The sequence below is a fragment of the Anthonomus grandis genome, chromosome 3, assembly GCF_022605725.1.
Source record: "Anthonomus grandis grandis chromosome 3, icAntGran1.3, whole genome shotgun sequence".
Taxonomy (NCBI): domain Eukaryota; kingdom Metazoa; phylum Arthropoda; class Insecta; order Coleoptera; family Curculionidae; genus Anthonomus; species Anthonomus grandis.
Window position 1 is genome coordinate 45,023,446 of NC_065548.1, and position 26,199 is coordinate 45,049,644.

Consider the following 26,199-nt stretch of genomic DNA (forward strand, 5'->3'; position numbering starts at 1 on the left):
CTTAGAAAATTATTTAATAATTTTGAAAAAAACAAGTAAATACTACAAAAGCTGTGCACGTTACAACGAACAAATGGAATCTAAATCTAAAATTTAAAATTAAAACCTTTTTGTTTTGAGCTCGCAGGCTCGCTAGCGTAAAAATAATATAAACAATAATCGCGCTGATTTCACAGTCTCGTACCGCCACAAACACTTCAAGGGCCAAACTAGTGATTATGTCAGCATAAAAACATATGGCGTTGATGGGCACACATTACATAATTATGATAAAAACTATTAAATAAATCCTTTAAATACACTGGCTGACCTGTTTTGAGAATTCTATAAATAAAATTAAACATATGACTCTTTCTCTTGTTTTCCATATTTAAAATCAAATTATTATTTAAATAAGGAGTAATGTGGGACCCATAGGAAATATTATAGGCAAACCTCATATAAGAGTTTTGTAATTTTTGGATTTTACGATACAACATTCCTGTGAGTGATTCACTATAAGCCATATCTCCATAATCAACCAATCAAGACTTTCGCATAAGCTATATTTTACTTTAGATGATAAGAAGTTTTTAAATTTATTTAAACTCTTTAACCGCTAAGCAATACAATGTTTAGCAGCAATATGTGCCCCAAATGATAAAAATGAGTCTAAAATTAGGCCAAGATTTTTTGATTCTTTAACAATAGGCAACACATTATTTTCAATTTGAATTTTAATGTTATTTTTAATGTGATTCTAATTAATATTATTATTACCAAACAGCAATATGCAAGATTTTGTGGGATTTAAATGTAAGTTATGACTTTGTGCATATTTATTTAATTTATTTAGGTCACTATTTAATTGAGTTTGTATAATATTGTAATTTAATAAAGTGCAAAAGTTGTATATCTGCATATTGTTGTAATTTAGCAAAGTTCGATTTATGTCTGAAACATATACAGAAAACAAGAGTGGCCCCACAATAGACCCTTGTGGCACTTTCGACTACATTAATTTAAAGTGCTTTAAAAATTAAACAACTGGATAACTAGCTTCTGTAGCTATTCCGCACTGGTTTCTGCCATTTTTAGCTAGTCTGATGTATCCATTTTCCCCCCAAGTATCACCCCAAGAATTCTTGACTAACCAATATTCTATTCCATTAGTAGGATCTGTTTCATAGCCGACAGCTAACACTCCATGATTTAGACTGTATATTTCAGTACCACAGTATACATCATTAAATATACCACCGGAGTATAACTGCCAATAACTAGCATCTACAGAAACGGATATGGGACCGATAGTACCCACTGCTGCTGCGAGTTGAGTTTCGTTTTGGAATTCTATGTCCACAATTGATTGTACTTTTAATATACTTTTCTCCGCATCAAATTTGCAAATACTGTTTTGTTGAGTATATGGATAGTCTGATGCAGCCATTATACCGTAGTCTTCGACATACTTAAAGGCATAATCCATTAGTCCTCCTTGGCAACCTTCATTACCATAGTCACGAGAGCAGTCAATTAGATTTTGTTGACTAAGTGGAATCAGTTGATTGGTTTTTAAAAAGTATTGACCTTCAAGAGCTCCTGTCTAAAAATTATCATTAATAAAGCGGGAGTTAGTTTAAAAAAATTTAATTTAAATCTCGAATTAAATATACTCTATACTATAAGGTCTTGTTTAAATATTGATTTTAAGAAAAAAACAATAAATTTGCAAATTTAATTACAAGATGAAAAAAAAAAATACTTACAGCACTAAAACTCCAACAGGATCCGCAAGCTTCTTGGTTTAAAACTGGAGTAACAGCACCGATTTCTAACCAATTGATTGATTCAGGTAAATTGGTATTAGCATTAACAAAAGTGGTTTTTTTCAAGGACGATGTTCTGTTTACACTTTTGTAATTAAGAAGAGCCAAATATTCTTCAAGTAATAAATCCGCAAATGGGGTGACTCCCAGTCTGTATGTTACTAATCCATTTTCGTAGTCCAAATTATTCTTTTTAATTTTTTCTAAATTCTCGTTGAAAATTGAGAATCTTAATTTTTCTTCAACGTCAGAAAAGTATATTTTGTTGTTCATAGACTAAAAAATATTTAGATTTAGTGTCTTGGTAATAAAGTAGTTATAGAGTTGTAAGTTAACAGTAATACTTACTTTAAATGATTTCCACATTTCTTCGCTTTCGTTTAAAAAAGCGATGGTTGATCCCATAAAACAAGCCAGGATTGGTAATAGTTTAGTATAGTTGTTAAGCTAAAAATGTTTTAAATTATTTGGGAACAAAAGTAATCTCTGGTAGTAAGAACCAAACGAGATCAACATTAAATTATACAATTTTAACCATAAAAAATACAAAATGCGTTAGAAGGATTATTTACTTATTTTGTATAGCTTAGCTCTGCTAGAAAGAGTATAGGTCTGCATATACAGGGTGTCCCGTAAATAATGGAAAATATTTTAACAGCAGATTCCTTTTAAAAAAAAAGAGCTTAAGTTAAATTTTCTCAGTCCAAAACGCAAAGACAACCAAGATACGGAGTGGTAAACTTAATATATATTTTTTTGAATTTTGGTCATAAATTTAGTATTTATTCTTCGTTTTCAACAAAATTTGGACAATGTTATCTTGCATGGAAAATCTTGAAATTAACCTTCTGTTAAATTATGTCATAGCGGGCGCCACCAGCATTATTTTTATTTTTTTAAATTCCGTAACTGTTTTACGCTTGGTATAATTTAATTTTTTATTTGAAATATGTATTGCGCAAACAGTTTTGTTTATAAAAATATACTTCAAAAATCTCGCTACAATTAACCCTTTTCGAGATATTTACATTTAAAGATTTGAATGCGTTTAAAATTAAATTTAATTTTCCTTTACGTCAGGTTAAAATATTTGTTAACCCGCGATCACTAGCGCTGTTAGATTTTTTCTAACATTTTAACATTTTCCATCAGTAAAAGACCAAGAACAGTAGTGCGGCAACGTCGGTCTGGTGAATTCCTAGTTCATGTATCGCAGTACTCCCCCCCATATTGCGTTTTGTCTACCGCCATCCACGAAATGTGTTTTACATAGAAAAATGAATACTAAAAGAGTGTTCGAAAGGTAGCCTAACCTGATCATCAAGTTCTAAAACTTAACCTAACAAATTTAGTTCGGTTAGACCGCATCGAGGGCCAATTTCTGTCATAATTGTCATTAGATTATCGAATTTCTTTCGTTCCTTGCCACCACCCACCTTCGCATCATCGATCGTCGCCATTGCTTATTCCTTTTTATTTTGGCGTCCATTGGGTGTGTCTTTTTGTTTTTTTTCTCAACAAAAAATAGTCAAAATGTAGCTTAAAGTGTAATTTCATCATATAGAAGCTTTTTTGTTGTTTTATTGTGTGGTTTCAGATCCCTAGGATAGGGTAAGTGCAATTTTTTTTATCAAATAGTTTTTACCATGTTGTAGGTCACCTAAAATTGTTGTTTACCTTTTTAAAACTGCCCTAATAATGTTATCACCAGGAAAATTCATTTTTAAATGCAAGGCACCTACTTGTTCTAATACATACTATTGGCCTATTAAGAATTCATAAAAAAATAAAATTTTCTTTAAATTTCCTGAAAGTGACATTATTAGGAGGTCCGAATGGTTTAAAATACTTGGTTTAAGCCCAACCTCAACAAGGTGTTATTTATGTCAAGACCATTTTGATGATATTTCATTTACTAGTACTATACATACTCATTTAAGAAAGTGTGCTCTCCCAATTGCTGGCCCAACTATTATTCAAAAGGCCTCAGTACTGGTTGAGGCACAAGTACCTTGGAAAGATACATTGACTTTATTACCTGCTATCATAATCCAGCAATCTCAATATAATGTTCAGAATGAACATAATTATGCTAGACCACTTTTTACTAGGTCTGACGAAAGGTATCATTAGTGCTTTGCTGCTAGGAAGTACCAAAAGCACAATAAGTGAAACAACTTCCATTCTACCAGGTCACTACTCAAAGAGGTACCTCACCTCGGTAAGGTGGGAGTAAGATCCAGGGATTCTCCTTGAATATTTAAGAAAAAGACCGATGACATCTAGAATTTAGGGTATACATCAGTGTTAACTAATTTTTAATATCATACTCCCCATAAAGAATATTTTAATTACAGGGTTAGTTTTTATATATTACCACTCTGCTAACATTTTTGGGTACCCTCTGTACAAAAAAGTAGGTAGTAAACGTAAAATTTTTAGGGCATATTTTTGAGAAATATAGTTCTTATGTCTATAAATAATTAATTTATAAATTTGATAAATTGTAATTTTTGTATCATATCCTCAAAATGTAGAAAAAGCAAAATAGAACCATGGATAGTGTTGTGCTAAAGCAGCACAAAAACAAATTGTATCAGGATCCCTTTTAAGACAATAAATTATAAACTTACTTTACAATTAACTTTAATTCTATCCCTACCCTTGTTAATTTGTTAATAACAGTGAAATTAACATTGTTAGTATCGAGCATTTAATTCTCAAAATTGGACTTAATATATTATACTTAAATCTCTAAAATTAATTAAGACCCATTAAATCTTTTTTTGATAGCCTATTGGGCTGTAAAATCTCTTTCACATTCTCTAAAAATCAATGAAAAAGTGCATTATTAACAATTTATTTTTTTGAAGGGCCTAAATGCATTAACTTAACAGCTTAAAAGCAAATTTGATGAATTTAATGTCAAAAAACTAACGAATTCAATTAAAAAATTTAAAAAATAAACTTAAATTACATACATTATCACTCTTAGCCTCTTCAAAAATTAAATTAATATACTTGCACTATTTCATAATTTCTTAGAGTTTGTGATCGAGATTCACAGCCTTTACGCTGTTAAAAATTGATTTAATGGGTCAATAATTTTAAATTTCGCGCCATTCTAAAATTTTGAATAGCCTGCCTTTCATTTCTATGACGGATCGGTATTACAGTAAACTATTTTACCGACTGTGATAAATGTCAATTATTTTAGTTCGGTTAGACCGCAACCGTATGCTGCAATCGAATCGAGCATGACGAAGCTGTTAGACGAAATCTAACGCGCGAGTTATTACGTTCACGTTTTTTTACAAAGTTCTTAGAAAATATCTAACTACGCGAATGAGCCTGTAGGAAGTATTTAAAGTTGCACTTTTACAAAATGTCATATGAAAAGGAACAGCAAAGGTTATTAGCACTTTGGGAAGCTTCTGAAGAAACAGATTTTTTACCTGTAGTAGAGTGTGATGTCTTAGATGAAGTTGCACCATCTGAACACAGCGACCATGACACGGACACCGAGCAATCTGATGTCGACGACCTTGAACCTCAAAGGACTAAAACGGTGACTCCCAATGAACTATATTACATTGGGAAAGATGGCGTAACAAAGTGGTTAAAGCATAAAGACATTATTTTTTTTTGAAACAATTTATTTAACCACAATAATACAATGTATAACGAGTTTTAACAATTTCTCCAATCAGTGTTTGAAAACACTGGCCCCGAGAATAACAAAACAGTAATTAATTATCTATAGTAAACAAATGTTGCAATGTTGCTTATAATTTTTTATACATAAATTAATTAACATTTTTTAAATCTTTTAATTTTTTAACAAAAAATCTATAGTTATTTATATCTTTTATACAATGAGGTAAACTATTAAATGTTTTAATTGCATCTGTAATTGGATTTCTTAAACCTATGTTAGTTCTTGTAGAAACTTGATAAACATTATTTAGTGATCTTGTTTGATGATTATGTACATTATGGTAAAACATAATATTTATGTTACTTTTTTGTCTGTTGTTTATAATTTTATATACAAGTTTACATTGTTCTATCTCCAATATCACTTTTAATTTGTTTAAACTTAAATTTGAATAAATTGTATTAGAACTTGTAAGCCAATCAAAATTAAACAAAATTTTCAAAATTTTATTTTGCAAAATTTGAGCCTTATTAAAATTAACTTCACCGCACATACCCCATACTGGAAAGAGGTACCTAAAATGTGTGAGAAAGAAGGCATTATAAATTTGAAATTTACTTTTTTCAGATAAATAATCTCTACTCCTATATAAGGCAGATAGCATTGGAACTGTTTTATCAAAAATTTTGTTTAAGTGTAGTGACCAATTTAAATTTTCATCTATTTGCAAACCTAAATATTTAATATTCGACACTTTTTCTAATATTACAGTATTAATATTAATATTTAGATTATTGCTGACTGACTTATTTTTTTGTTTGAATATCATGTATTTGGTTTTCTCAATGTTAATTTTTAATTTATTTGAAAACAGCCATTTAAGATAACATTTTAGGTCATTATTAATAAGTTGTGTTAAAGAAGTTTCATCTGTTCCAGCATATACCAGTACAGTGTCATCTGCAAAGGTAAAATATCTTGCTTTTAGCTTGGCTAACTTGAGATTCAGTACATAAAGAATATATAAGAGAGGTCCAAGAACGGATCCCTGTGGTACCCCGTAGGTGTTAGATAACCATTCACTAATAATATTGTCAAGCTTTACGTACTGTTTTCTGTCATACAAATATGTTTTAATTAAGCTGTACAATACATTTTTAAATCCCATTTTAAATAATTTGTCTAAAAGAATGTCTATGCTTACTACATCAAAGGCTTTTTTTAGGTCTATGAAGACAGATATAACTATTTGTTGTTTATCTAATGCCATTGAAATACAGTCTACAAAATCCACAACCGCACCAAGTGTACTACTGTTCTTTATAAAGCCATATTGATATTTATCATTCAATAGATTGCAAGAGTTAATGAAAGATGATTATTTTTTCAAGAATCTTGGAGAATACACTAACGACTGAAATGGGCCTGTAATTATTCATATATCTTTTATTACCTGACTTAAAAAGAGGTGTAATTTTACTTATTTTTAACTCTGATGGGAAAATCCCTTTTTGTATAGTTTTATTAATTAACCGTACCAAAACAGGTATCATGTATTCTCCAAGATTATGTATGTCCCTAACCGTAATATCGTCATATCCAGGTGCTGAGTTTATTTTTAGTTCTTTTAAAATTTCTGATATTTCCTCTTTATTAGTTAATGTTATAGAAATAGAACTATCATTGTAGACTTCATCAATAGAAAAAATCTCGTTTGATAGTTGAATCTCCGTTTCCAAATCTTTAACTATTGATTCACCGACCTGAGAAAAATATGTATTTAAATTATTTGCAATGTCAAGCTGAGAATTAATAATGTTATTTTCAATTATTAATTCATTAATTATTACTTTAGATTTTTTATTTTTTATTAAGCTGTTGATAAATGCCCATTGCTTTTTAACATTATCTCCAGCTAAATTCCATTGGGTTTGAAAATACCTATTTTTAAAAGCACGTATTTTATTATTAATTTTATTTTTTATGTTTTTAAATTCAGAGATAATAGTTAGGTTTTCGGGTTGGTTAATTTTCTTTTTGTATATTTTATCTCTTTTTTTGATAAGCTCAATAAGTTCAATATTTATCCAGGTGTTATTTTTTCGTATTCTTAATTTTTTTGTATATTGAGATTTATTTTTACATTCATTAATTAAATTAATTAATTCTTGAAAAGTTGTTACGTTAATGCTTAATATTTTTTGTATAAATAAGTTTACAAATTTTTTATAATCTACAGATTTGACTTCATAATCTACTTTTGGTTTATAAAATTGCACAGGTGTTTTAATATCAAGCAATATAAGTTTGTGATCTGAAATTGCATTTTCTTTAACATTAACTTTACAACTTAAATTACCACTATAATCGCTAAGAACATGGTCTATAAGAGATTTTGATAAACTGGTAACTCTAGTAGCGCATTCCTCATTCATCGAGTTATTAATTTTAAAATTGTTTAATGCTATTAAATCTTTGTACTCTTTGGTTACTTGCGAAACATCAAGCAAATTAATATTCATATCTCCAACAACTAAATGATTTTTAGGGTGAGTACGCATAATATATTCTAAATATGGGAAAAAATTACCACTATTAACAGTGGGTGGTTTATATATAACACTTATTTTTAAGTTTTGTTCCCCTAAGCTAATACATATCCAGTTTATTAACTCACCCTTCCTTGATTTCTCAATTTCACGAAACTTAATAGATTTTTTCACATAAATTGACACACCACCCCCCCTACCAGCTCTGCAGGCATGAACAGCATTAAAACCATCCAACTCAAACAGAAATGTTTCACTTTCTTCTAACCATGTTTCAGCTGCCAATAGTACATCCCAATTTTCACTCACAACCAAACACTGCACCAGATCCAGTTTATTTCTTATACTTTGTAAGTTCATGTAAGCAATTTTTAGTTGTTCACGAGGCCTCGCTAGTTTTCCAACTGACTTTTATTATTGATAAGGAGAACTTTTGAACTTTCGTCTTTCCTCAAAAAGATATTACCATCGCCAATCCATAGGAACTTTAAATTTTGATCTTTCTTAAAAGCCTTAGCTGCCATGTATAAATCAAGATTAGTTTTTGTAAGTTCATGGTTGAGAAAGATTTTGTTATCCGTAGTATATCCCAAATCTGAACTTTTTAGGCCAAATTTCTTTTTTGATTTTAAAATTTTTGTTTTAGTTGATTCATCTTCAAAGATGACTTTAACAGGGTTATTTTTATTCTTATCCCTGCCCAATCTATAAACAGTAAATTTGTTTACGTTTGGGACATCAAGATAATTGGCAATTTTATTTACAATTTCAGGTAAGTTCTCGTTCTCTTTGTATGGGATTCCTTGCACCAACAAATTGTTTTTAAGTTCCTTTTGTTCATTTTTATTTAACTGTTGCTTAATTTGACCAAGTTCATCCTGTAATTCCTTATTTATTTTAAGTTGATCATCATATTTAGTTAATAAAGATCTGTACTCATTTTCCATCTTTTCCAATTTTGCCATAATATCGGCCAGAGTGTAATCCCTCTTTCCACGTAAAGCAGAACCAGGTCCATCTTTGGTGTTACATTTGCCACAGAGCCACTCGTCCTTGGATTTGCTTAATTTGACATAAGTTTTATTTGACATAGACAAGCATTCTCTATGCTTCCATATGTTGCATCTGTCACATAGTAGTGCTTGATGATCATCAAGAACGTCCTTAAGACATATGTCGCAAATTTCAGTCTTGGTTTTTGGCATTTTAATACTGCTAAGATAATCCGTAAATCACGGCAACTCCGCTCGAGATTCCAAATACTACGTACCCGATATCGATGTGATCGACGTTTAAAAGCGCACGGGTCGAAGTTCACTTGGCAATAAACACCGTTTAAATTTTGGTGATTTGAAGGTAAAAAAGAAGTTCTTAGGCACTACAAAATCAGAGTTATTGTTCTATATACGCTAATGATCAGATCTATCGATAGTACAGTATTTAAATGATACTATTTGACACTAAATTTAAAAAATCTTTGTAGAACGATTTATAAACAGAACTTAACCGTTTATGGGCAACGTTGCCAGGCAAAGTAAGTAAAACGCGTTCTAAAAACATTGTAAGAAAATTACCGGGAGTAAAAAATGCTGCCAAGAATGCTAAAACATATATGGATTGCTGGAAAATATTTTTTCCAGATGAAATTATTGGGTATATCGTGGAATGTACAAATCTACAGCTTGACCTGATGAGACCTAAATATCAACGTGAGAGAGATTGTTTGCCGACTAACTTTGAAGAAATGCACGCTTTTTTGGGAGTTCTGTACTTAGCTGGGGTAAAAAAATCTCAAAATTTAAATACAAATGAGCTATGGTTGACAGATGGAACAGCTCCGGAGTTTTTTTCGGCAGTTATGTCTAAGAGCCGATTTCACTTGCTAGTACAAGGTATTCGATTCGACCATAAGGCAACTAGGCAGGAAAGAGCAAAAGAAGACAATCTGGCTCTACTGCGCTATATTTTTGATAATTTTGTGGAAAAATGTGTTCAGTACTATTCCCTTGGGGAATACATTACCATAGACGAAATGCTAGAGGCGTTTAGGGGACGTTGCCGTTTCAGACAATACAGGGTGGTCCGGTTTCGATGGCGGAAAATTAAATGGCCGACGGAGAACGAAAAAATAATTAGTTTGCTATTATAAATAATATTCGAAAAATGATTCGTTAAAAAATTACAGGGTGTCAAAATTCTAATTAAAAAAAACATTTTTTTTATTTTTCTTAAGCCACTTTAGATATTTTAATGAAATTTGGCACGCTTAGACAGTTAATCAAGACGCATCTTTTTGTGCAAAAATTATTAATTTTATTTACCAGTGGCGTGTGTGCGGGCCGATCTTCATACAATTTTAATTAATTTTAATTAAAAAAATGATGCGCCACTGTTTTTTTTTTAATTTCTTTTTTTTATGAAATCCTTGTTTAATTTAAAATAAAAAATATCTCTTTACTTTTTGTCATACGACACACCGTTTGCGAGTAAAAAAGCTGATTTATAAAAACACATAAGAAGATAACACATTTAATTCGTTTAAAAACAATAACAAAATAAAAACAATTAATAATTAAAGAAGTTGTTCTAAATGCAGCCCACCGACCTCAACACATTTTCTACACCGAGTTATTAAGGAGTTTATTGCAGCCAGTACCACAAAATTTTGATTTTGCATGTCATTACATGCTTCCTGAATTTTTAAGATTAATTCCTCTTTGCTAAATACGGGATTAGCGTACACTTTATCCTTAATGTTTTCCCAAACGTCTAGTGGATTAAGATCCGGTGACCTGGGTGGCCAGGGTATTGGTCCAATACCATTTTGATCATTAATATCATTCCTCCCTAGCCGGCCAATCCACCTTCGAGAGTAATTATTATTAAGCCAGTTTCTTACACCTATTCCAAAATGTGGGGGGCTCCATCCAGTTGTATCCAACTTTCATGTCTCAAATTAATGGGTAAATCCTCAATGTAGTCCGGCAGACTATTATTTAAAAACTCCAGAAATAGTTGTGAGTTTAGCCTTGGAGGTAGGAAATGCGGACCACAAACATTATAATAATAATAATAATAATAATAATAAGCCTTTATTTCCAACAGGCAACTTGCCCAATAACAGGAAACAGTTGCAAAACAATGAAAAATATAGTTAAAAAAAAACACACACAAACAAACCTAAAAGAATGAAAAGAAAAGAAAAAGAGTAAAGTAAAGTCACATTCTCAAAAGTTATCCAAAGAATTAGAACAAATAACTATTAATATGATATAAAAACCCAATTATAAAAGTTTAACAAGATAATCACATATTCAACAAAATTAAATTAAATTAAATTAACTGCAATATACCTACTAACTATAACTTAAACACATGGGTCTTAATCCCAAGAGTAATGATCCACCAAGATATCGACAATCACATGAACCGGAGAGAAATTTATATCGCACATGTGACAGATCCGATTAAATATAGCGCATATTGTATATAGTGGCGATTTCAACAGGATGTTAGTATGAGGCCTTGGCAGAAAGAATGTTAGGGGATGTCTAGCATTAAGCCTAGGCACCATGAAACGTACACCGGAAAGAAGTACAGGACTATCAATGAATCCATTCAGTAACCCATGCAGGAATTTTACAGAGAAGATCATTCTTCTGAGTTGTAATGGATGTAGATTGAAGCGTTCCAATAGTTGTCGATGATCAAACCCTCTTACCGGATATATGCCATCCTGCCTGAAGGCCAAAAACTTAGCAAATCTACGCTGAACAGATTCAAGGAGACCAACATGATTCTGATAGAGCGGGTTCCATATAATGCAGCCAAACTCCAGTTTTGATCTCACAAAGCAACAGAAAAGCAGTTTTAATGTAGACTCCAAAGTAAAACTCTGAGAACTTCTAATCATGAACCCAAGCCCTCTCAGGGCTGACTTGACTATGTTATTGTGTGGAACGAATGTAAATTCAGAGTCAAAGGTTATACCAAGATCAGTAATTTGCTCTAATCTACTCAAAATAGTATCATTAATAAAGTAATTAAAATTTAAGGGTGTTTTTGATCTAGAGTAACTGACCACACTACACTTAGCCGCATTCAAGCCTAACCTGTTAACAGCACACCATACCTCCAATGTATTTAGACAGTTCTGAAGAAAAACACAATCCTCCAAACCATATACATTTAAATATAGCTTCAAATCATCGGCAAAAGCCAGCCTATGACAAGTGAGTGACTCAATCAAGTCATTTATAAAAAAACTAAACAGGAGCGGACCCAGGTTCGAGCCCTGTGGCACACCCGACGTTACGTTAAAAAGTTTCGATTTAAAGCCCTCATATTCAACATATTGAGATCTACCAATCAAGTAGGAATGAAATAAATTAAATAATCTCCCTGAAAAACCATACTGAGTTAATTTATGCAGCAAAATATAGTGATCTATTCGATCAAAGGCTTTTTGGAAGTCGGTATAAATAACATCGACTTGAGTATTAACATCAAGTGATTCACAGATGTGGCTAGACAGACAGGATAAGTTAGTAACACAAGATCGCCCGCTAAAAAATCCATGCTGGTCTACAGAGATGAGTTCTTTTGCGTGACTAAATAGCGACCGATTCAGGATAATTTCGAAAAGTTTTGAGAAGTTACAGAGTAATGAGATTGGCCTGTAGTTCATGATTAAATCAGAGTCCCCAGCTTTTAAAATAGGTATTATTTTAGCAGTCTTCCAAATTTCAGGGATTTGTTCTGTTGACAGTATTAAGTTGAAAATGTAGGTCAGCGGATCTGCCAGGACACCAATGCAATCTTTAACCAAGGAGCTAGGCACACCGTCTACACCAGATGTTAACTTATTTTTGAGTTTTTTACTGGCCAAAATAATCTGGGAAGCATCAACGTTGGCAATGTCAAAGTGGGGCACATTATCAGACGTCGACGAATGGTTAATGAAATTTGATTGTATAAATGCCTCACCAAAGAACAGTGCAAAAGCATCAACTATGTCTTGTGGGTCTTTTATTACCACGTCATCGGGTAGCCTGATCATACCAGGAATCCTGGTGCCAGCCTTCTTAGAACCAATAAAATTCCAAAAGCTAGATGGGTCCAAAGAAATATTCCTTTCGGTGTCTGATATATACAACTTATATTCATTGCGTATTTGTAGTTTGATAAGGCGTCTAAGAGAATGGAATTTATTTTGAAAGAATGGACAATTGTACGTTTTAAAGTCCTTGAAAGCCTTTTCTTTCCTATAAATGTTCCTAATCAATTCTCGAGAATAATAATTTGGAAATCTTCTTTTACGTTGCTGCTTAAGAGGAATGTGTGCGGCAAATATGCCATTCAATATATCATATAAGGCTCCACATGCATCATTAACGTTAGAGGATAAATACACAGTAGACCAGTCAGCTTCAAGGATCGAGTCATAAAGGAGATGGAAGTTGGCCTTTCTAAAATTAAAAGAATGAGATAAGTTTTTATTAAGCTGAAAATTATGGACACGTTGGCCTGAGACGGTAAAATCAATTTCCAGTGCAGGGTGATGCAAATCCTCCAAGACAAAAGGCACGTCACTACGCGAAACAGTACAGGTGAAGTTAGATAAAACAAGATCCAATAGTCTGTTATTATAGTTTAGGATGTGATTACACTGAACAAGATTAAAAGTGTTAGCAAAATTATTCACAGCAATAGACTTCTGACTAACATGATTACCTGTAGGTGAGTTAATAGAGAAATCAGACACGTTAAAATCGCCCACTATTATTACATTATGGTTTAGCTTTGATATTAAAAGTGTAAACTGATCTAGAAATTGCTCGAAAATTACAGATGTGATAGATGGTGGGATGTACAAAACAATCATGTAAAATATCTGTAACCTAATAGTAAATTTACAGCCAACAACATCGATAGAGGGCGCAATACTGTTGCAAAAATCAGACAAACTAATTTTTTCAGACACAATGTCTTTAGAAACTCCACAGAGAACTCCGCCACCTCGTGTGGCAATTACGGATTCAAATTTTCGGTCCGACCGGTAAACATCATAAGTCTTTGGAAATATTTCACCACTAGATATCTCTGGCCTCAACCATGTCTCGATATGGTGTGAAAATCCTGAGCAATGGCGGCAAGAAAAAAAGTCTCAGTTTTAGTGTTAAGACCACGAACATTTTGATAAAAACAAGTTAAGTGGGCATCACTAGCATGTGAAAATAAAGGCGAATCTAGTTTTTTGCTACAATTCTGGGGGAACCATTGATGTATCTTATATAAAGATTATTTTCTCCTTCCTCTTTGCGCTGCTTTAACTCCGATCTGGCTGCCATAAGCTCATTGCGCTGCCGAGGCGTCATGTTTATCATTATCACGAATAAAGCCCAACCAAACATTAACGGAAAATTCATTTTGAAACAATCTTGGCCGAATTGCATGAGGATTCTGTTGTGCTCAAACATGAATGTTATGAAAATTTATCACTCCGCGTCTTGTAAAACAAGACTCATCCGTCCAAAGCATCTTGTGTAAAAAGTCGGGATTTTCCTCTGTTGAGTTTAAAAGCCACTAACAAAATCTTACTCTCTTTTCAGCATCACCAGGGTGTAAACCCTGAACAGGCTGTAGGTGATATGCATGCCTGTGGTCAGCGTGTAAGGTTCGCAATATTTGAGATTTCGAAATTTGTAGTTGTTGAGCTGCCTTGTGAGAGCTCAGCCTTGGATTATTGTCAAAAGTGCGCAGTACACGATTTTCATTATTATTTCTCTGGTTTCGGTATTGTTCATTATTACCACGTAGACCAAAGTTCCTAAATTTTTGATGTGTTCTAATGAACACGCGAGCATCTGGAATTCTTCTTTTTGGATACCGTCTTCGATATTCAGGAACTGCTGCTTCCGCATTTCCATCACAAAATCCATAACAAAAATGAATATCAGCGTATTCATTACTTGAAAAACGCATTTTTCATAATACTTTTAACAACACTGTTAACAATAGCAAAACTTATATAATAATATAAGTTAACCAACGCAATAATTTGACTTACTTAAATAATTAACTGTCATACAATAAAATACAAACAAACCGTCTTTTGTTTTATGCATGCATTGCCTTCTGGCCGGCATTATTATATTCATTATTTATTTGAATTTTGGAATCCAGATTCTTGTGTCTTTTTTAGAACCCAACAGAATAATTTAGTCTTTAATTAAATTTAGTATTTTCATATTTTTTGTTTAATAAAAAAAAATCAGCATTTATAAAAATTTATTTTTTTACTCACAAACAGTGTGTCGTACGACAAAAAGTAAAGAGATGTTTTTTATTTTAAATTAAACAGGGATTTCATAAAAAAAAATTTAAAAAAAAACAGTGGCGCATCATTTTTTTAATTAAAATTAATTAAAATTGTATGAAGGTTGGCCCGCACACATGCCAGTGGTGAATAAAATTAATAATTTTTGCACAAAAAGATGCGTCTTGATTAACTGTCTAAACGTGCCAAATTTCATTAAAATATCTAAAGTGGTTTAAGAAAAATAAAAAAAATTGATTTTTTTAATTAGAATTTTGACACCCTGTAATTTTTTAACGAATCTTTTTCGAATATTATTTATCATATATATCAAACTTATTATTTTTTCGTTCTCCGTAGGCCATTTAATTTTCCGCCATCGAAACCGGACCACCGTGTATATTGCCAATAAACCAGCAAAGTATGGTATCAAAATATATGCAGCAGCCGATGCAAGAACATTTTATAATCACAATTTGGAGATATACGCTGGAAAGCAACCCAATAGCCAGTTTCAATTACCTAATGATGCAGCAAGTGTCGTAAAACGTCTTCTTACGCATTGCAGTGGAAGTGATAGGAATGTAACCGTTGACAATTACTTTACTTCGGTACCGCTAGCGAATGATCTATATCAAAATCACAGACTGACCTTAGTAGGAACGCTAAGGAAAAACAAAAGGGAAATCTGAAGGGAAAAGAAAGGGAAATCAAAAGGTTCTGAAGCACTTCTAGCAGAACGAGCCAGCGAAGAACGAATTGGTACCCAGCGAAAACCTAGATGCTCATTTTGTCCAATCAGAAAAAATTAATTTACAAATTACCAGTGTGATGTATGCTCCAAACCTATTTGTAAGGAATGATACGATAAAAACTACAGTTTTATGCCAGGACTGTGTTATGCAAAAAGACGAATAGACTGATTGCACTATTTTAATAATTGTCTTTTTGACAACGATTCTGTTCATTTAATTTCTAATACATTTTTGTTTGTTTAATGTATCCTTTTAATGTCCAAAGTGCGAATTTCTGTTTATTTTACGAATGTACTTTATGTTTTATGTTTCTTGAATAAATGTTAAAACAAAATAATACCACACTGTATTTTATTTTTATATAAAATTGTCTGAAATTCATATGTTAGATTAAATCTAACACGCGAGTGACAACGTAATAATTAACTGCGCGAGTGATCGCGGGTTAAGTACTGCTGTACCTTATAAGATGAATTATTATAAATGTCATTGTCACTGTCAGGGCTTATGTCAGTGACTTTGATGAGTAGTTATGAAAAATAAAAATCATACAATTAGTAACTTAATCTATTACCTTTTATTGCATTCTTATTGTTACTTTTGTTAGTTATTGTGATTAATTGTTATTTATTGCGCATGAAGTAGAAGTCAAAGACCTTGGCCTGCAAGTCCAGACTTTAACCTATTGGAATTGGATTTTTACATATGGGGATACATTAAATTAATTATTTACAAAATTAAAATAATTATTAGAAAGCAATTAATGGTAAAAGTAACTGTTGCTGAAAATTTGGCGATTTTAAAATTCTTCTACTAAAAAGTAGAAGAATTTTAAAATGTATTAAGACAAATGGAGATTATGTTGATCATTTAGTGGCAAATATAAATAATTTCTATTTTTAAATTATATTTTGTATTTTATCATTCAAACGAAGTGTAATAAAGCAATTTAAATAGCTTGTGAATGTCGTTTTTGTTGAGTGCATTGAAAACTTTAAATGTAGATATCTCGAAAAGAGTTAATCGTAGCGCGATTTTTAAAGTATACCTGCCTAAGCAAAACTGTTTGCACAATACATATTTTAAATAAATAAATTAAATTATGCCAAGCCTAAAAAAGTTACGGAATTTCAAAAAACCAAAATATAGCTGCTGGGGCCCTCTACGAAATAATTAAAGAAAAAAAGGTTAATTTCAAGATTTGCCATATGAAAAGAAAACCATGTTCCAAGAAAAGCTAAATTTATTGCCAAAATTCAAAAAACCATATATTTTTATTTTTATTTTATTAAATTTACGGGAAACCCATTTTACAAAATAAATGTACAAGATAGATTATTACATAATAGATAACTTAACCTAGTGAGTTGATACAATGTAAATAAATATATATATATATATATATATATATATATATATATATATATATATATATATATATATATCTAAGAACTGAGTTGACACCATTACAGCCATAGTCTGCTCAAGCTATTCTTAAAAACGGACAGTGAACTACTGCATAAATCAATGTTATGAGCGTTTAAGACACTTAGAGATCTATCGATAGGAGAATGACGGCCATATTCAGTTCTGTGCATAGGAACATGATAAAGCTCAAAACTGCGTAGAGTTCTATTTGGAACAATGAGACCCACTTTAGAAAGAAGGTCAGCAGTATTAATCATGCCATTAACCAGCTTAAAGACAAAACAAAGATCAGCGTTCGCACGCCTTTTAGCCAATGTATCCAGGTTAAGTCTTACTCTCATGTCCTCACGATGGTACTCGTCAAAGCTAATGCCCATTCTAAATGCAGCACACCGTAAAAATCCATCTTGTACTCTCTTAATCATATCTATTGAATTCTGATATAGAGGAGACTACACTACTGAAGAGAATTCAAGATTAGATCTAACCAGTGAGAGATAAAGGACTCTATGGGCTTGCAGAGAGAGATGTGAACTATACCTGTTTACAGCACCCAACACTCTTAGTCCCTTTAAAGTTATTTTAGAGATGCGATGAACAAATCTCAGATGCTCATCGAACCACACGTCCAAATCCTTGACTACATTCACATACTGCAAAGACTTACCAATAATACTATATGTAGAATTGAATCTCTTCGAACCTCTATGAAATGATATGTAGCAACACTTGGAAATATTGAGCCTCAATCCGTTCATTACTGACCACTCACACAAAGCATCAAGGTCTTCCTGAAGTTTGGCTATATCATTCACCTGCTTAATCTGCATGTAGAGCTTCAGGTCATCAGCAAACATACTTACAGAACTATGATTGATCACATTAACAATATCATTCACAAATAGATTGAAGAGCAGAGGGGCAGAGTGAGATCCCTGAGGAACCCCTGAGACTACATTAGTAGGTGCAGAAGTACAGCCATGCACCTTCACACTCTGAGTTCTTCCTATCAGAAAACTCTTTAGCCATTTTAAGAGGGAGTCATGAAAACCAGCACTTTCCAACTTGGCCAGCAAGAGACCAAAGTTCACCCTGTCAAAGGCCTTGGAGAAGTCGGTATAGACCGAATCAGTCTGAATCCCCCCCTCCAAAGCCCCCAACAAATCACACTCGTATTGAACCAAACTGCTGGTTGTGGATTAGCCAGAAGAGATTCCTGACTGTTTTTCACTAATGATTCCTTTGCATTGCCATGTTAGCTGACCGCAAACCAAACTATCAAACAATTTGGCTAATGAGTTTTGAATACATACTCCACGATAGTTGGCAATATCCTCCCTATTGCCAGCCTTAAATATCGGCATGATGAAACTGTGCTTCCAAGCTTCTGGGAAGGTAGAGTCCTGTATAAATACAGTTCTTTAAAAATACATTAAGTATATTACTTGGCTCACAGATAAACTTGTTAGGTAATTTCTCGATCTTAGAAAATACCTCCGAGAGAGTGAAGCGTCCAACAATAATATTCTGGGAACCAAATTCAAGAGAATCAGAAATGGGATAAGTGGAGTTGTCGTAAACTGTAGCAAAAAACTTTGCAAACAAATCAGTAATTGCTTCCCTAGACTCTGCCATTTCGTCAGTTACTATACACTCTGCTCCTCAAAATCTTCAATGTCACTTGTTCATTAGCAAGAACAGCCTTGATAGGTCTCACTCCTGTACCCCTCTCCCCAACACTAAAAACTGTACTAATTTGATCCTCTAATCTGTCCTCCACCACGTTCTGAAGCAAGCTTCTAACTTTGTTCGTATCAAACGCCACTCTCTCTCTAGCATCCTCAGATGTCGACTCAGTCACATTGTACAGCATGATGTTCTTGGATCGCCTCTTTCGCTCTTCAAATTCCTCAAAAAAATCGCCACCTGTATCTGAGGCAATGAGTGCTCTGTTTTCACCTTCACTCTGAGAATTAGATCTAGAAAAGGCTACTTGGAGGTCACTTACCGCCTGTTTCAAGGTAGATACTTCCTGTTCCAGACTTTCAATACGCTCTGATTTTTCTTTGGTCAGGTTGCGTATTTCCTGCAAAATCTCATGCAATTCAGTTCTCTGATCAAGCATAATATTGAGCATATTTGAAAATAATGCAATAACATCTTTGGTGTTCACATTCTGTTTGTTCAGAAGAGATGACATCTGGTCCTTAACTCCATCAAAGGGAGAGGTCAGGGAGCCGCTGACCGGGGCTTTGAGGGAATTTCTATTGTTGCGTCTTGTCCCATTGGTGACAGTCATGTTGCCGCTGTTTGAATTAGATTTCAATGGTTTAGTAGAAACCTTGGGTTTAACACCCTGCGAGCCACTTGTACTAGGTCCGCAAGCACCCATGGAGACTCTCCTGACTTCAGTTCTGGCACATACTTTACATTCCCAATCATGTGCACCCGTTTTCTCGAATGTCGAAAATATCAAGTCAAATTGCGCATTACTCAATTCCGTACATCCCTTGTGAATCCATGTGCAGCACTTTTTGCACTCAACAGCATGTTGATTTCGTCTGATATCACGTTCACAAATCGAGCATACATATCGATCCGCCATGGGTTAACCCACGATTGAGAAACTGGACCCAAGTGTAACCCTGCTCACAAGTGTAAACCCAGCTTTAGATGCTCGTCTGACATGTGACCTCGTGAAGTGAGGTCCAAGTTTAAAGAGAGAGAAAGAGAGGTTGACTGGAGTATTTGACTTAACAATCAAAACAAACTAAAAAAGTGACAGGTCCAAAGTCCAATGAAAACACGCTGGAAAAATTTTACAGGAAAACAGCAAATTTCACCTTAATCAGTGGCGGAAACTTAACACATTTATTCACAGCGGACAAACACACCTTCAACTTCACTTTTCAAAAGTTCTCAGGATAATCAAACTTAAAAAAAACTCACAAAAACAGGTAAAACATCGGGACAATATTAACGTTCTTGCCTATTCTTCAGTATCTCCAAATTGTTAATACCCTAAATGATACCTATATATATTTATTCATTATAGTTATTTATATTAAGTTTTTAACTTAACCGCATTTTCTTTTAAAAGGAATCTGTTGTTAAAATATTTACCATTATTTATGCGACATATTCTGTATATATTAAATAATTTTAAGTATAATATACCGGTATGGAAACAAAAGCGCCGAGCAGAATATTAATAATAATAATAAAACTAATTTCATAATTGTGACAAAAAATAACAAAAAAAAACTTGTCGAATTTACAATCACCAACAAGCAATATATTTTGTTTATTAATTTTAGCAACATATTATATCCTGGAAAGGGATAAAAGCTCGAGGAAGGACTTTTTTCATTCCTGTGATACAGAACCATGATGGCTTCAATAAAAACACGTTTTTTCAGCAAGACTTTTCATGTCACGAATGATTCTTTGATGCTCTTCATCAGTTATTCCCAGAAACGTATAGAAGACATTAACTGGCCACCGAGAAGTCCAGAATTGGTACCAGCAGATTTTTTCTTATGGGGATACCTTTAGAATAACGTATACACTTGACTTAAGTATTTTTTTATTTATTGTATAGAATAAGCAAATATTTATGAGACATTCTTAATTTAGCAAAGATCTGAACTCTCTAGTAGATGTCTGTAAGAGGCTCGTAATAAAGCTGACCGGAATAAATCTACCCATTGCAGTTATTCGCTCGAGAGAGGAGTCTAAAGGGATATTGTCGATGTTGCGTCGCAGTTTTTTAACAAATTTTTAAAATATATATTTCTTATGCAGATTTCTGGGAATGGAATATTAGGCAATTTGCATGAAAACGTTTGCTGTGAGTCAGCCAGAGAATTGTTTTCTTGCTGTTAAGACTTTTACGTTATAATATGTTTATATTTTTTAAATGATAAAGTAGTTTATAATAAATTGAAGTTATTTCACTGAAGAGATTATTTCACATCAGAAGTGGGATATAGTACTTTTAAGTGTTAGTGAACCGTTACTTGCCGTTGTTTGTTTGATTGTTTTGTGACAATATGGGTAAAATAAAACATCGTCATCGTGCAAGACACATTAGCTCGAGTTCTTCAAGTGACAGGGACAGTGACATATACTTCATACTTCAAAGACCCTATAGACTAGCTGAGTTAGAAAAGGCTATTCTGCGTAAGATTGTCGACGGCCTTATTCAAGATGAAACAGTAAGACCATCTCAGTCACCTTACGCCAGTCCTGTTATTATGGTAAAAAAGAAGACAGGTGACCATAGGTTGTGCGTCGATTAAAGACTTGTCAACAAACCGACTGTCACAATAAATTATCCTTTACCTTTTATTAAAGATCTGATCGATAGGTTAGCTGGTCAGAAATATTTCATTAGCTTAGATTGCCGTTCAGAGTACCATCAGATTTGTCTTTCTGAAGATTCGATTCCTATAGCCGCCTTTATAACTCCAGAAGGGAAATTTGAATACGTTAAAGTACCTTTTGGTTTGACTAACGCACCGCACCGTATGTTTATCAGAAAGCCATGGATCAAATATTAGGCGACATCAGGTTTAATAAAATCCTTATGTATATAGATGATATTCTGATCCCTTCCTTGACTATAGAAGAAGGATTCGCAGCTCTTCAGCTTGTGCTGACTCGCTTACAGGATCATGGAGTCAGTCTGAATCTGGAGAAGTGTAAATTTCTTTCTACAGAAATAGAATATCTGGGTTATATAGTGATGAATGGACAAGTGAGACACAGCTCTACAAAAATAGCAGCGATTAGTAACTTTCCGTCCCTAAAGAATATTCACCAAATTCGACAATTTTTAAGTCTCGTTGGACATTTTTGAAAATTTATACCTTGCTTTGCAGAAAAATCTTAGCCTCTTAAAATTTTGTTGAGAAAGAGGCAACCATGGCTGTGGACAGAAGAGCAGCAAAACTCCTTTGAGTATTTAAAACATCACATGATTTCTACCCCTATATTAACTTTGTTTAATAACTCCAAACCAATACCTTTACACTGATGCTAGTCGAGTTGGTTTAGCCGGGATGTTTGTGCAACTGGGAGATGGAATTAAGAAAGTTATTGGCTACTACAGCAGGATGACCTCACCCACCAAGCAATGATACCATTCTTTCGAATTAGAAGCCCTAGCTATTATTTGTTCTGTAAAGCGATTTAGGCATTATTTAATCGGAGTCCAATTTAAGATATATACTGACTGCAATGCTGTTTGAAGTGCTTTTAAGAAGAAAGATCTTAATCGTCGTATTGGTAGGTGGATCTTAGATTTGCAAGAATATAACTTTGAAATTTTGCATAAATCTGGTATTCGCATCTGTTATGTAGATGCGTTAAGCAGAATTCCTGTACTTGATTCTAGTAAGGGTATTTATGCTGCAGTCATTACAGAGAACGATTGGTTACTTTCATGTCAGGAAAGCGGCAAGAATATAAATAGCATAAAAACTATTTTGCGATCTGGTGAACGGCATGAAAACAAGATAACTTTCAATGACTATGAGCTACTTAGGGGCTTAGTATATAGATAAACAGATCATGGAAGTCAAGTAGTTTTTTCAAAAGCTTGTAGGTGGCAGATTTTAAAGCTAAATCATGACGATATAGGACATTTTGCATTTAACAAAACATTTGAATGAATATCCGATAGTTTTTGGTTCCCAAAAATGCGCAAATTTGTTTATAAGTTTGTAAATTCTTGTATAAATTGTATGTTTCATAAGACTCCCTTAGGTAAACGGTCTGATTATTTGCATTCCGTACCAAAAATTCGCCGCCCATTTCATACAATCCACATTGACCACCTTGGTCCATTTTGTAAAAGTAAAGAAGGCAATAGTTATTTAATTGTCATTGTTGATGTGTTCACAAAGTTTTGTTTCATAAAAGCCATTAAAAACACTAAAGCTAAATATATTATCCAGGAAGTATTTGAAATTATAAAAATATTTGGGGGTACTAAGAAGAATAATTACCGATAGAGGTAGAGCATTTACGTCTAAGACGTTCGTTTAAAAAGTTTTGTGAGAAAAAGTCCAATTACATTTTAATGCGGTTGGAATGCCACGTGGTAATGGCCAAGTCGAGCGTATAAAAAGACCGTTCTTGACTCGTTGGCCACAATAGGAGCAGACAAAGATGACGATGAATGGGACGAAAACATCATCAATATTCAACTGGGCCTTAATAACATCCTCAAGGGCCATTGTGACTTCACCGTCTGAAGCATTATTAGGCTACCGATCTGGTCCACAAAATTTAGCTTTTGTAGAACTTGAAGATCCTGTTGATGTTTTGGGATTACGCAAGTCAATGGTAGATAAAATAGAGGTCAGTCAACAACGACAAAATGCCAGTTTTAATGAGACTTGGTGCTTGCAAAAATTTCCTCTATTATTAGCATCGGCAACAGTCGGAAGTTGGTGCCCAAATGGAAAGATCCATTTAAAATATCCAACTGCCTTGAAAATGATAGGTTTGAGATGACTGACCTACAAGGCCTAGGATCCCTTTTACCGGAGTCATGCTTCCGAGCAAATGAAGAAATGGGTCACTTTTGATGACGTTGAATGAGGTAAGACAGTCAAAATGCGTGTCAATATATTATATTTAAGCCGTTGAGATAACTCTTGGGCACCTTAAGAAGCCGTCAGAGTTAGGAATCTCTGAGCTGTAAATAGATATAAGCCGTCGGGAAGTAATGTCCCTGAGCTTCAATGAATTTTCATACCGTTGGGCTTTGATCTCTGGGTTCGATCAATTGAAATTTGGTGAGCTTCTCTGGGTTTTCAACCGCTCAGCCTTCTTGAGTAAAGTGCATCCCTGAGATGTGGATGTCGGAAACTATAGTTCCCCGAGCCTGACTACTGTCGGGATTACTTAGTTATATTGCCCGTTGAGCATGTGGCCCTGTTTTGTTTCCATTCTTGTGATTCCAGATATAAGTGATGAACAATAGACAGTCCACCAATATCCAGTCAAGATGGCCGAATGTGAGAGGCTCGTAATAAAGCTGACCGGAATAAATCTACCCATTGCAGTTATTCGCTCGAGAGAGGAATCTAAAGGGATATTGTTGACGTTGCGTCGCAGTTATTTACCAATGTTTATAATATATATTTCTTATGCAGATTGCTGAGAATGGAATGTTGGGCAATTTGCATGAAAACGTTTGCTGTGAGTTAGTCAGAGAATTGTTTTCTTGCTGTTAAGACTTGTACATTATAATAAGTTTATTTTCTTTAAATACTAAAGTAGTTTATAATAAATTAAAGTTTATTATTTCACATGTCTTTTGGATTTGTGGGGCATAGAATGTGGCAACCAAATTACATCATTGTAATGTAATTTGGTTGCCATACGTCTAGTTCTTAAGTTCCTATAAAGGAATACAGTAATTGTTTTTAGTTATAGGTACACTCTTAGATAAATTTGATGGCATAATAACAGCTGCAAACAAAATTCGAGCACAAAACAACAGACTACAAAAACAAAATAAATTGAAACTAACAATGCAACCAAGTTACTCGTTTAACTTGGTTGCATTGTTAGTTTCAATTTATTTTGTTTTTATAGTCTGTTGTTTTGTGCACGAACTTTGACGACCTTGTCCCCATTTCGCTATTAGATTGCAGTGGTTGTAGTGTCTATGATATGATGAACTCGTATAATATAATAGATACACATAGACATTGTGGATAAAGATTAATTGTCAAAATTTTAATTTAAACGACCGGTTGAATTATTGAGTTGAATAACCAAATTTAAAATATAACAGATACTGCGACACAAATATTATTTAAAACATTCTAAATATAATCATAATCAATATAAATAAATTATTTTAATTATTTTATTGTAAAGAACTAATGTTTAATATTAGGATTATAAAACCATTTTCTAAAATATTTTTTTTTAATTTTATGTGGAAATATTTTTTTTCAGAAAATTACTTTTTTCTTTTGACCATAGCACTTGCGCAATTTAGAGGCAGAGTTGGAAACTTAAAAGTTATTTTCAGTCATTTCTTTTAAAAACTTTTTTTCCACCCAATTTTTCCCCCAAAAGCACCTGAATTATTAATCTTTAAGATATCATAACTGACCACTTTTAATAAAACCGTCTATATATTACATAAATGAACTAGACAAACAATAAAAGCTTATTTTAAATTATTGTTGCAAATTTTAAAGCAATTGTCCTTACCATTTTAGATACGTTGAATCAAACCGGGTTTTCACGAAAGTTTAAAGCTTATATTTAAAGTAATTACATTTTAATTTCCTTTATACCATATTTATATCTTGACATCAAAATTTTGATTGATATTTTGAAAACCATTGTAATGTTGCACTTTTTGTCCGATAATGGGTCAAACTTTTGGAAAATTTGATCAAGATTAAGTGATTTTTTCATGTAACAAGTGCATGCATGGACAATGAAATTGATTTCTCAATGATTTTTATCTACAGTCACAATATTCATATATATGGTACTTGACCTGTACCAACGTGTTTTTATAATATCTTTAATTTTTTACTTATCTTGTAAGTGGATTGCAAATATATCTTAATTAAAATATTTATTTTTGATAAATTTACATATAAAAATGGTCTGGGGGAACAAAGGTAAGTATGGAATTTTTTTG

The 26,199-nt window shown here is 33.0% G+C and overlaps 1 protein-coding gene across 1 annotated transcript; it reads right to left on the reverse strand.

The window, feature by feature from the left end:
• LOC126733960 (procathepsin L-like) lies at positions 1 to 25,906 on the reverse strand. Its single transcript, XM_050437458.1, has 4 exons — positions 25,758 to 25,906; positions 2,157 to 2,255; positions 1,749 to 2,084; positions 1 to 1,585 (listed from the first exon to the last, which is right to left on the reverse strand). The coding sequence occupies exons 1-4, from the start codon at positions 25,758 to 25,760 to the stop codon at positions 1,019 to 1,021; spliced, it is 1,005 nt and encodes a 334-aa protein (XP_050293415.1). The 5' UTR covers positions 25,761 to 25,906; the 3' UTR covers positions 1 to 1,018.
• Between the last annotated feature and the right edge of the window lie 293 nt (positions 25,907 to 26,199).

Coding starts and splice junctions, on each gene's coding strand:
- LOC126733960 (XM_050437458.1), bottom strand. Junction 2,085..2,156: donor AAATGTGGAAATCATTTAAA/GTAAGTATTACT, acceptor AATATTTTTTAG/TCTATGAACAACAAAATATA. Junction 1,586..1,748: donor CCTGTTGGAGTTTTAGTGCT/GTAAGTATTTTT, acceptor GATAATTTTTAG/ACAGGAGCTCTTGAAGGTCA.